At 54.1% G+C, this 13021-nt stretch overlaps 1 protein-coding gene across 1 annotated transcript in view; it reads right to left on the minus strand.

Moving 5' to 3' along the window:
• Nucleotides 1-7401: 7401 nt before the first annotated feature.
• ALPL (alkaline phosphatase, liver/bone/kidney) overlaps nucleotides 7402-13021 on the minus strand; it is a 43328-nt gene continuing 37708 nt past the window's right edge. The window contains exons 10-12 of the mRNA XM_019541398.1: nucleotides 11396-11587; nucleotides 9832-9951; nucleotides 7402-9391 (exon numbers count right to left, since the gene is read on the minus strand). Of these exons, the coding sequence (XP_019396943.1) occupies nucleotides 9123-9391; nucleotides 9832-9951; nucleotides 11396-11587 (581 nt within the window). The 3' untranslated portion in view covers nucleotides 7402-9122. The remainder of the gene's footprint in view (nucleotides 9392-9831; nucleotides 9952-11395; nucleotides 11588-13021) is intronic.

The raw sequence follows: 13021 nt of genomic DNA on the forward strand, positions 1-13021 counted from the left end.
GGCCTAAACTTTCTGCATCAATAAAATATTAGAAAAAGCAACACGGGTTGGGATGTTTTACATCCATCAAGTGACCAGTGAGTAAACAGTACGGGGAGGGGAAGGCGGGATGGAGAGGAAAGGAGCCTCCCTCCTTCTGTCAGGAAAGGGGGATTATGGAGTCTGAAGAAGCCCGAGGGGGGATTTCATAGCAGGCATCAACGCAAGAAAAAGGCTGTTATAAAGAGAACGGCGAGATAAGCCAGGACCAGAAACAATGGGCTGAGCTTCCGCATGGGTAAGGTAGGTAGCAGCCGGACACGGCTAGTTAGACACTGGGAAGGAAGCCCCCTCTGCAAGCAGGAGCGATCGCGCAGAGAGACTGCAGAGTCTCCATCGCTTTTTGGAGCAGGTTAGACAAGCACCTGGGATGGCTGAGGCCGGCACGCTCCTGCCTTGAGCAGGGCTCTGGACTAGAGGATCGATCTCTCTCTGCCTCTTGCTGCGATTCAGCGACATGCGCCTTCCCCAAGTCCCCAGGGAAGCTTCCAGTGATAGAGGCTTGGGTTTCTGGCATCCAAGGTCCCATTAGCTGGCAGCGGGGCTGGCTACTGGCAGCCCATCCCCTGTCCTGCCTGTAGGGCCCGGGAACAGCCATGCACCCCGCACCAGGGACAGGCCCTGCTCCTACGTACTACCCCGACCCTGCACTGCGACGGGACCGCCTCTGACTTCCACAGGCAAGTTACTTAGAGCCGTTTCCATGTTACATGCTGCCCGCCCTGATTCTTGTGGGCTGACAACTGACCAGCTATCATGACACCCAAGAGAGTACTACCAGGCCTGAAATGGCTTCACAGAGCCACAGCTTTGGAAGGGACCGCAAGGGTCGTCTAGTCCAACCCCCAGCGTTCGCTGGTCCCTTCCCCTCGCTGACGGACGCCTGCCCAGCCTCGTCTCGTAAACCCCCAGGGACGAATTTCCACAGTCCTGCCCTTCCTCCAGTCGGGAAGGTTTTGCCAGGATATAACCTAAACCTGCTTCACTGCAGTTGAAACCCGTGTCTCGCCCTGCCCTCCGCAGCAAGCGAAAACAGATGTTCTTCTCTATGACAGCCTTCCAAGTATTTGAACCTGACTATCCAACCTCTCCTTAATCTCCTTTTGTCCAAGCTAAACATGTCACGTTCTCTCAGCCCTTCCCCACGTGGCATGTGGTCCCACTCCTTTTTCAGTATTGCTGCTGGCCTCTGGATCACCTTCAGGCTTTCCGTGCCCTTGCTACACTGCAGCGCACAGACTTGCACAGACACCCCGGCTGAGGCCCAGCCATCATCTCCTTCCAGGCCTCCCATACCGGCCTCCTGCCAGTGCAACCCAAAATTGCATCTTTTTTTGCAACAGCTTCACCTTTGACTCATGCTCAGTTTGGGATCCACTATAGCCCCCACATCCCTTGCGGCAGCGCAACCACCTGGCCGATCATTCCCCATGCAGCATCTCTGCGTTTTCTCTTCTTCCCCAGATGTAGCACCTGACATTTGTCGTTACTGCATTTCACGTTGACGTCTATGGCCCAGTTCTCAACCGTACCAAGATCTCGTTGAGTTCTTCTGCCGTCCTCCAAAGTATTTAGGACCCCTCCTGCTTTCGGTCATCTGCAAAATTTGAGCTCGTCCACCCATATCCAAGTCATTAATAAAAAATCTTTCGTGACATCTGAGCCAGAACAGACACTCGCAGAACTCGACTTGAAACCTTTGGACACAGATCCATTTATGATTACTCTCTGCTAGCCATTATGCAACCAATGATGTATGTAGCTACTTAATAGTAATCCTATCTAGCCTGCGTTTCTCCATGTTGTTTATGAGAACGCCACGTGGGACAGTGTCCAAAAGCCTTACTGAAGTCCCCTGGAAGAGATGGACTTCAATTCATTCAAATCTGTCAAAAGGCCTCCCACGGGCTCTTCGCTGGCCACAGAGGGATGCCAGGTGGACCTTCCCCCATTCCTATTAATGCCATTAGTTATCTGCTTGCCAGGTCCTTTTCCTGGAAGGCTTTGCTGCTTTTCGGGGCCTCATCATCATCATGTCTCCTTATTACACACCACACTCGATTCTCTCCCCGGAGAGGCACTGGCCCAAGAGCAACAGGGGAATTACACTATTGCATGCACGGACCCATGATACCACACGAACAGGAAACACTGTCAGTGCCATTGTAAAGCCAGCACTGTGGCTGCCAACTTCAGGTACTTAAGAGCCACCTCGACAATATTTTGAAGCCATGTAACCATGCTGCACTGGGCTATGCCAATGCAGCACTGCCAGAAAAACATCCTGGTAGCTCGACGTGCGAGTTTTTCCATCCCATCAAGCAAATCCAAGCAGGAAGCAGCTCTATTTCCAAAAGCATTTGGGGCACGAGCCATGGTGCGGTCAAGTCTCTGCCCACCGGGTCTCTGGCTCCACTTCCAAATGGAGACTGTATGATGGGGGCAAAAGGCTGGACCCTCAATTCAGCTAGGATGAGAGCTCGGCCTTGCTCAGGACTTCCCCGGCCTGAAAGATCTGTTTTAGCCCTGGCTGACCCCCTGGTTCGGAGCCAGGACCCTCCAGAGCTGGAAGTGAGAGCTGCTACTGTTCACACTAATGGTTTCCAGCTGGGGCTGTAGCAGAATTATGCCCCATGTGGACCCGGTGCAGAGGGGGGCACGTAACCCGCACTTGCCAGTGAGTTATAGTCACCCGGTCTTCTCCTTCCTTCCTTGTGGTTTCCCGGCTCGGCTTCAAGCAAAGGAGCCCCAGGGCTACAGAGGTTTCAGGGTTGCAGGAGACGCTCCTTGCTGTTGCTTGCAAGTCTGACCAACTCCAAGTCAATGACAACAGCAAAAGACTGGATCTCCAGCAAAGCTCAGGGCAAATAGCAAAGGGCTTCAGAAAACCCCTGCCTTGACCCCCTTCGTGCCTGCCCAGTCAATGCTGGAGAATGGATCAGCACTTTCCCACAGGGCAGCAAGCAGAGAGAGGTCACCTCTCCTGCTCTGAGGCTAAGATCTGCTGGGCCCATCCTCAGAGAGCCCCTTCCCATGCCCTGCTGGGGAGCACGCCAGAGACTTCACTTCCCGACAGCGTGGCCCCTGAAGGGCCGATGCGCAGCTATTGGGATCCTCAAGAAGCTAGATTAGACAGACGGGGTCACAGGAAGGGGACAGAGCTTGTGCAAGGTCCTCGGGTTCCCAGCTAACAGCCCTCCCCTTTCCTGGAGATCGCAGGAACAGCGGCTGCATGGTGCCACCCCCCACGGACTTGGCTCCCTGCCTGGCGCTTCGAAGTCAGGTCCAGCTGGCAGTCACCATCCTTGAGAGGCCCAGCATAAGAGCAAAGGACTTTCTACCCAGGCATGGAGGATAGATAGATAGATAGATATTCTGGGCAGGGGTTGTACATGTGCATGCCAGAAGTCCCCATGTTCCAGGTGCCGTCTCTGCTGCCACGGCCCAGCTCACCTCGTCTCTAAGCTCTTCCCAAACATTTACCTAAATACAATCCTCACAGCTGCCCCAGAGGTGACAACCCTGGAAGTGCATTTGTGGCACTTACACACACTGCGATGCTGTCACCCCTGAACTACGGTCACAGATGCATGCATGCCTAGACTGAGCACGTCCAGGGGGCCAGGCACTGCAATTGTGGACACACACCCATTCTGGGCATGTTAATATGTGCAAGTTATGACATTTGCACCAGGTGCAACCTATGATTAGATGATTGGGGGGAAAGCCATGACTTTGCCCTGAGAACTGAATATTTTGGTACTTGCTGAGGAAGCCAGAGACCCAGGTTTTAGGCCACTCTTCAGCCAGAGTGGGCCTCAGCCTACCTCTCTGCTTACACACCCACAGTGCAGGGGTAAGAGAAGCACAACCCAAGTGCCAGTGCCAGGAGTCATAAAAACTGAGGGTGTGAAGGGAGCTGAGGAGGTCACATCTAGTCCAACCCCTGCTCCAAGCAGGACCAGCCCCAACTACGTCATCCCAGCCAAGGCTTTGTCACGCCAGGTCTTAAAAACCTCCAAGGATGGAGACTGCACTGCCTTTCTGAGGAACCCGTTCCAGTGCTTCACCGTGCTCCTAGCGAGAGCAATGCCACGTACGCAGACTGAAACTGTGGCTTTGGCACCCAGAGGGACGGGAACTCTGCCCCAAGCAACTTGCTGTGGGTCCTGCTGGGACCGGTGATGCTGAAGTGGCTCCTGTGCCCCTGGCAGCACCTCTGCCCTCTCCCTGGGGGCTGGGACCCTTCCAGCAGTAGGATGGGGTGCAGGCTGCAGGCCTAGGTGGATGGGCTCCCCTGCACGCCGCCCCTACGGGGGGGCGCACGTTGCCCTCCCACCAGTCAGGCCCTGATGACGTGGCTGTGAGAGCACAACATCAAGACACAAGCCCTGGCCCTAAGCCATCTCGGGGCCCGTGGTGCACAGCTGGGGTGGCTTTAAGCAAGACCAGCAGCAGGGCTGTTACCCCAGTGCTGCAAGACAGTGACAACCAGTGAGGAATGGTGCAATGCTGAGAAGAGGATGGGGAATCCCAGACCCCCTCCACCTGCAGCCTCTCGGCATGTTATGGGCATGTCACCTCTTCCCCTGCACCACCCGTATGCGACAGCCTACAGGAGAGGCCCCATGCTCCAGAAGGTGAAGCTGGCAGGGTCCCAATCCCTGGCCCTCTGCTTACTTTTGCCCCACCCCTGCAGCCACCCAGCTCCTATCCTCACAGTGGACCTGGCAGGAAACCAGAACGCCAGGGCTTGGCCTGCCCTAGGGCCTCTCACCCAAGTTAGCAGCTGGCTGCAACAGCACATTTTGAAGGCACGAAGCCAAGTGAGCAGCCAGGGAGACATACCCAGAGCTCAGGCCCTTGGGCTTGGCCCACGTATTTGGCCCCAGCACCTCCCCAGGGGTTTCCCAAGCCCGGTCACATTCTGCGGCTCCAATCACACTCCCACGTGGGGAGGGCCGGGGGTACCTGGCCTGGGCTGCACTGACACTCAGGCATCAGCCCTGCCCAGAGCAGGGCAAGGAGCAAACCCATCTCTCCTCTTCAGCCCAGAAAATAGGTCTCCCCACCCCTCCCAGCTCTGGCTGGGGAAGAAAGATGGCAGGAAGTCTCACCTGAAGGGGCTCAGGCCAGCAGGCAACAGCCAAGTACAAGGAGCCTGGGAGCTGCCAGAGAAAAAACTGCAGACGCTTCCTGTGCTTGAAGAAGGCTGTTTGTACCCAAAAGCTTGCAAAGAAGATTTTTTCCAACTCTTTTAGTTAGTCTAATAACAGATATCAGATTTACCTAAGGAAGCTGGTCTGCCAGAGACAAGACGCACCTGGCTGTGCAGGGTAGGGAGCAATATCCCGGCAGACACTCCCACACCTAAGGGCAGCCAGCTGGGGGCAATCAGGGAGCCAGCAGCCCCTCTCACCAGGCAAACAGGGCTGGCCCAGGGCTGCTCAGGCTGTCAGCCGCCCTGAGCCCAGGGGAAAGGCGGCCCCGGGTCCTAATGGGGTGAGAAGCTGATGCCAGGCGGACAATGCAGCCACTTGTCCCCGATCAAGGTGACTTGGGCTGATGAAGCTGGGTGCTCCCCCGGGGGCCGGGGCACCTTGCAGGCTCCAGCCTCAAAGACCACAAGCCTGGTTCACTCTCACCTGCCCAGGTAGTCAAGCCCCTGAGATCAGTGGGCTGTCTTACCTGGCAGGGGAAGCAGCGTGACCATGTAGGCGAGCTCCCCAGGGTAATTGTCTCTGATATGTCCTCCATAGGAGGTCTATATTGAGCAGATTCTTTTTGGTATTGGGTGGTGGAACCGGAGCGTGCTCCATCCACTCCATGCATTGACCCGGTATTGCAGTGCTTCCAGGACCGGTGCAAAAAAACAGAGAAAAAAAAAAAAAAAGTCTCTGGGGGATCAGGCCCATGCAAGGGACAATGCAGCAACGTCCAGAGTGAAGGGGAGGGCATGGGGAGTTGCAACAGCCAGCTGGGCCTGACAACAAGGAGACCCAGGGCCCAGATCCCTGAGGAGCCCTGAAACGCCCTGAGCCCGAGCCTGAGCCAGATGGACGCTGGCCTTCCCCGAGCTCGGAGCCCAAGCAGAGCGGAGCAGCGGTGCCCGGCCTGAACCTGCCTGCGGGCGACGCGAGCTGGCTGGAAGTCCCGGGGCTACGAGTACCTTCCACCCTGGCCCGGCCCAGCCACCCCAGGACAAGGTGATGAATCTCTGTGGCAGCCATGAGGAACCAGTTTGTGTTTCTCCCCTGCCCCTTTCCTGGCTGCGGGCCAACGGGTTGGTTTGATTTCATGGCAAAAAATAGACACAGAAAGAGCTGCACCAGACATGAGCGTGGGGACTTTCCCAAGGCCTCCAGGGACTGCCCAGGTGTCTCCTTCCGCTGCTCTCCTGAGCAAACCAGGACAATCACAAATGGCTTGGAAGGGGAGGATGAGCCATGACGGACCCCGGCGCAGGGGGGTGGCCAGCAGGCTGTGTGGCCAGAGCTGTAGCTACACACCTGGGGAGCGAGGTGAGCCCACGCTGGCCCCCCGCATAGTCTGCAGACGTCTCCGGAGCTCGCAGCTCTTCAGCCCCATGGGTTTGCTGCCTCGCCATCTCCTTTGCTAGCACTGTGCTCCCTCTCCTCCACTACCATCCAGTTCTCAGATAAAAACGCTTGCAAAGCCACCCCGTGCTTATGGGGCCATGCACTGCATTTGTCTAGGTAAAGAGGTCTCACTGCACAACCCCTTGGAAGAAGGGTCCATACTTGGCAGACCACTTAGCTGGATGCTGGTCCCAGAGCTCAGCCTGAACTCCTTGTGCTGGAACGGCTCCAGAGGTCTGGCCTGGTGCATTACACTGAGAAATGATAATGGTTATAGCTAAAATAACTATTCATTAATAAAGCACTCCTCTTGCCCCTGTGTCTATGTTGCCTGGGAATCGCCTTCACTCCACCCCGACCCCCCCCCAGAGCATAAAGAGTCAAACACAACCCTCAACACTGGGTATTTTGGGAGGGGGAAAACGTGTCTGTGATGCAAAGCTCTTTGGGGCAGGGACCATGTTTGTGTTCAGGGTTTGTACAGCACCTAGCGCTGTAGAGGCTGGGGCCACAACCAAAGCTCCTGCTTGCTATTGCAATAGAAATGAATCCAAAGACAATCCTAAGGAAAAGAGGGCAGCAGGAGATGAGGGCCGCTGTCCACACCCAGGACGCGAGAGCCCTGTTCACTGTGGAAATATGGACTGGTTCCTGCCCCCCCGGACAGAGTCGTACCCCTGAAGCCCAGAGAAGCTGTGGCTCCAGGGCATGGTTTGTGCCAAGAAGCTGAGGCATTTCAAACAATGCACAATGGCCTCAAAAGGTACTGAAATCATTTTCTTGAAAGTCTTTATTAAAAAAAATAACTCAAATGACAAAACTGACCCGAATTGGATACTCAGCGATTGGGAAAGGAGTTCATATTTCCCATCATGGAACCAATCCTCACTGGCCACGGCAGAGAGTTCCCCACCATCACCATCGCTCAGGGCACCCGGAGATAGGACTGTGGACCTTTTCCCTAGACACTGGAGTATCTAAGCGAGTGGCAAGAGTCCGCAAAGCAGTGGTAAGATAACAGTCATTTGGGCCAAAGTGATTTGGGATCCTGAGCCCCATTACTTTCCAATGGCATTTAGACTTCTAAATCACTGAGGCTTTTGCAACTATCTCCTGATGTCCCAATGGAGCATCATGGTATCAAGACACGATTTGAAAACAGCTTGGTTGAAATATGAACCTGCCTGATGCACAGACCAGTCCCTTTTATATGCTCAAGGGAAGTCGGGTTACAACCCATCTCCATTCGCTCTGTGGCCCCCACTCCGCCGCGATCGAGCCCACCCTGCAGCGACAGGGATCTTGGACGTTCCTTGCAAAGCCTGCAAAGGTTTGGGTGGCCCAGGATCTCACATTTTGGTCTCAGGATCTTGGTGTCACGGCCTTGCCAAGAACTAACTAAGATGCATCATCTCCGCAGCCCTTTCGTGTCTTACAAGATGGGCTGGAGGGATGCCGTGTAGCCCAGACAAAATCAAAATCGTGCCAGAAGGCCTGGGATAAATGGCCAACCCAAGCCACACCTAGGGGCATCCAACCTGGCAGGGGCTGAGGAAAGGAGTCGAACAGAATAAGGGAATATTTCATATCACCAGATTTTCTCACCAGTGATGCCACGGCCCAGAACCTGAGTTGCCTCAGACTTGGATCTGTCAGACGGAGGAGGAAATTTCAGGTGCCCAATTACTGTTAGATGTACATGACTAGTTTCTTGAGGGTGCTTCGACAGCACAAACCAGAGGCACGCTCGACAGAAGCAAAATCTGGGTCTTGATTCAGATCCCAACAGCCTCTGCTCCCAAAGTCGGGATCTGGGTTTTGGTTTGGGCCCATCAGACATAGACCCTGATCGCAGGGATGGCGGCCTCTAGTTACATACAAATATCTCAGGAAAGCAGCAGCCACAGGGGAAAGGAAAAGAAAGCCAAGCACCGGAAGATGGAAGAGAGGAAGTCTGCTACTCTGTGATTGTTTTGTGTGATTTTTTAAATTGCCCGAGTGATGTCCGGGAGGAGCGAAGCCCTCGACAAACCCTGACGGACTTCTCAGAGACGAAACATGTCCCAGAACCACTGCTCCGTTGCATCTCTACCTTTGGTTTCACAGAATCAGGAACGTTCCCATCGTGGTCCAGGAAATAACTGTAAAAACAGCCCCGCGTTTCCAGCCCTCGAAGCCAACATCAAATCCGGTGCAGCCAGACCGGGGATGTTCGCCAGAGTCAGCAATGGCTAAGCCACGAGCAGAGCTCACCACCCCTTCTGGGCCCGGAGAAGGATTCACCGCCGGCCTGGGGAGAGGGCCGAGCAGGTCTGTAGATGGGGACACAGGGAGCCCTGGCAGGACTTCCAGCGGGGTAAACCCCCTGCTCCCAAATCCTCCATATTGCATGGGGGTCTTGCAATGGGGTAGAGACCTCTGGTTGGGACAGCTGGGGAGCTCTGGTCTGTGGCAGGAGGGAGTGAGTTGCCTGAGAGCAAGTCTTCAAAACAAGCACAGGAGGATGAAGAGAGAAGCAAAGGTGGAGAGGAGAGGCAGAGCCACCCCCGTGCCACGGGGAGCCCCGGAGCGGCAGTGGTTGGTGTTTGGGCCAACGCAGGCAGCATAAGCCATGACGTGCGGGATGTAGTTCTGCTCGTGGACCCCATGCAGAAGGTGAGCCATGGGCCCCTTGGCAAAGACAGCCACGTCCTCACCGCCGTGGGTCTCCTGGCGCAGGGGCACGGCTGACTGGGCCTGGTAGTTGGCGTCAGCTGCAGGGAAAGGGAACAAGCCGCCGTCAGGGACCGTGGCACCTCGTGCTGGAGAGTGAAACCCCTTCTCCACTGGAGAGCCGCTAGATTAGCATCGGCAAATCTGACCCCCCGTGCATTGAAACCAGCAGAGTGGCAGAGAAGGGCAACATAGATGCTCAAAGAAACAGAGGACCTGCCCCAGGACGGTGGCATGTCTGTTTGCTCCTGACCCTGGTTAAGTTAAGTTATCTCAGCACATAAAACTCATTTATACTGGGGCCCGGATTGGTCTCTCCAAGGCTCCTGCCCGTGGCTTCTCCTCCGAGTCTGTCCATCAAGGAGCCTAGCTAGTGGCACTGGGTTTCTGACAGGGCCCCTGCTCACTGAGAACGAGCTGCTGATGAAGAGGGCATTACCTCGAATCCCCGTGGCCATCACCGTCCTGCCCCAGAACTCACCAAAGTCCACCGTGGACACGTTCTCCCTTCCTCCTCCTATGAGTTTGTACCCAGGACCATTTCCATACAGGATGGAAGTGAAGGGCTTTTTATCCACGTCACTCTGCATCGGAGCCAGACCTGCACGCAGAGCAGAGGTTACACACCAGTGACGGCAGCTTCGTTCATTGAGAGACCACAGCACACCCAACACTCGTCCTCCAGCCTCGCCCCTCTCCAGACGTGGCTGGGGCAGGGACTGGTACAGGCTTGAGGACACATCCCATTATACCTCGTAGGCATCCATGTGACTGAGCGGGGTCCCATGCCACCCTGCTCATGTCCCTAAGAAACTGCCAGCATGGCTATTCCTTCATCTGACTCTGAAAGGTATGTCTACACAGGGGCGAGGAGGAGGAGGAGGACACCCCACCACCATGCCCTTCGGTCTTCAGCGGGTGCAATAGGGCACGGTACCACTTACATGCCTAACAGACAGAATAGGATGGGGTTCCTGATTGCTTTTATAAAAAGCCCCAATTATTCATTAATCAAGAAGCTCTTCCATCCAGACTTGGAGGTCTTCAGATCTCCACGGCTAAGCAGAGCCTGGTCTGGTCTGGCCAGCACCAGGTGGGGAGACACCCCCAGAAAGGAAGCGGTGTTGAAAGTCCTCAGCAGAAGAGCTCGTGGTCCGACATGAGCCAACACGGGCACTGGCCCATCAGTGGAGCCAGTGGCCTGACACGAAGCTCATCCAGCTGGGGGACTTGGTTTAGGGAGCAGTGTAGTCAAGACCCAGCCCCGTGACAGTCACAAATATCTGTTTGGGTCACTGTGGGATGAAGGGCTCCATACTCTTCATAAAACACCATGCATTTCCCCACTGAGCACTTCCAGAAATCTGTCACTTTACTTGAACCTGATTTTCCCTACTTGCTTCTCATATTGAGGGCTTCTGGATGCCAGCAGGTGCCACCGGGCACTTCCATGGTGCCGACCAGCTGGGGAGGGCAGAAGTTTCACGGGAGGAGAGATGACGCTGTTCTGCCACTGCATGAGTTGGGAGGCTCAGGGCATTTTGCCCGGTGCGTGGTGTGGTCTCAGTGATGTCTGCAGTGAGTTTGAGCTGCTTTAGACATCGGCTCAAGTAAAACAGAGATCTAGTTCCCAACCCACAAAACGTGGGGGAGTTTGGCACGGGAGCTTGGTCTGGAGCTGTACAAGTGAGCTGGATGCTAAACAATGACTCTGTGGCCAAAACCTCAGAGTGGAAAGGTTTCCATCACTAGAAGGTTTGAAATCAAGCCTGGATGCCTTTCTAAACAGTGTGTGGTAGATCAGCCACTACCGCTGGGCTCAGCCAGGACTTACTCAGGCTTGTGCTGAGCAGGTCAGACTGGAGGGTCTTCTCCAGCCCCTTTCTGGCCCCAGGTTCAACACTCTCTGGACTGCATATATACCTGCATGGGGGCAGGTGCCAGCCTCTCCAGGCAGAAAGTGCAAACAGCAACAGCCTGGGAGCAACCTCTGGGAGCAAAGGGATCCCTGGATCCCCAGGGTCATTGATGGGTTAAACGCTTACCGAAAATGGAGTTGCCACGCTGTGTGTAGCCCCCGAAGGTGAACACGTGGGAGTGATCTGCCGTCACCACGGTCAGGGTGTTGTTCTCCGTGGTCAGGCGGCCGGCCAAGCCGATAGCTCTGTCCATCTCCACGGTCTCGTGCAGCGCTTGCTTGGCTTTCCCCTCGTGGTGGCCGTGGTCGATCCTGCCCCCTGAGAAGGAAAGAGCAAGAAAAGACAAGCGGTCAGAGTCAAGTGTACAGAGCCGTGCAATTGGGGAGCCGTCCCCCAGTGCTGATCCTTCAGGGAAATAGGCGCCTAACTGTAGTAATATCTGAGATGGCATTTGGAGAAGGGAAAAGGCACCCTGGCTCCTGATATGCAGGGACTGAGCAAGCACTGGGCATCATTTGTTTGTGTGATGCATAGATTCACATCCAAAACAGAGGTTTCTCCTTCTGCATCCCAAGAACATGCCACGGGGGAAAACACAGAGATCAGTGTAGAGGGATTTAAACCTGAATGTTCAACCCTGAGTGGAATCACCACGTGGAAAGCCTCCACCCCAATCACCAACTTGAATCAACTTTTCCACCCACGCATCAGCTCCTTTCTAAAGGCCTTCTCATTTGTGGATATAACCCTTACAACACGAGGTTTCACAGTGAAGGAGAGCCCTCACACTAGATTTCACTACGGTGCAATAGGGCCTTAACTAATGACACGTTTGCCTTCCTGGCACGATGCGACTACACGCATTTACATCAACAGTGGTGTGGCTTTGCATTTTCAGCATCGTACTGCACTCTCATTTCTGGCGTGCTAGAATATGATGGATGATACCCTACGTCTTTACTAGATAACTCTCTGTTGCTCACGATTTGCATCAAGCTGCATTAGGAAACACTGCCTGGAATGGTTTTGATAGGGATGATGCTGCCTTGAGCAGAGGTTTGGACTAAGTGGTACTCAAGACCCCCGACTCCTGTTTTCCTGTGATGGCGACTGGAATTAAAACACACAAAACGGCACATGAATCCAGAGCTCAGGTAGGGAGTCACAGAACTGTCTCTCCCTCTTGCCCTCAGTAGCACATCTCCTCAAGACAAACCCTTAATAAAGTACATGAACTCCTAGGCCACATTTATAAAGCTGGACCTGAAAAGTGAGATGTTTTTCCCCTGATTCATTCTGTACATACAAAAAGCATGCAGGTTGTAACCCTAAGGTGTGGCTAGAGGCTCTGAATGCCACAACTTCATTTTTTATTTTCATGTTTAGCAGATTGTAATAGTGTAGGCTTTACAATAGTTTCTAGCAAACTCATTTTAAATAGGTTTCTTTTCAAAAAGAATATATGTTATTGCCATTGAAATACTAACAGACAACAATTTGATGTAAAATTTTAACAATGCAATTTTTAAAAATATTTTTTGGAAAAGCCGTTAATTTTTTTCCTCCTTGATGACTCCCACTTAGAAGAAATAAGAGCAGTCGGTGGAGGTGCAGTTCTGATGTGACAAGTATTCTTCACCACGATCCCACCCCTTTCTCTTTGTTCAAGGGTGGGAAAGAAATCAAGCTGTAGCTGGAAGGGCACTACTGAGGTCAGCATGATTTACCATATTGTCTTGCATACAACATGCA

This window comes from Crocodylus porosus, unplaced genomic scaffold (genome assembly GCF_001723895.1).
Source record: "Crocodylus porosus isolate Cpor-Errol unplaced genomic scaffold, CroPor_comp1, whole genome shotgun sequence".
Lineage (NCBI taxonomy): Eukaryota > Metazoa > Chordata > Crocodylia > Crocodylidae > Crocodylus > Crocodylus porosus.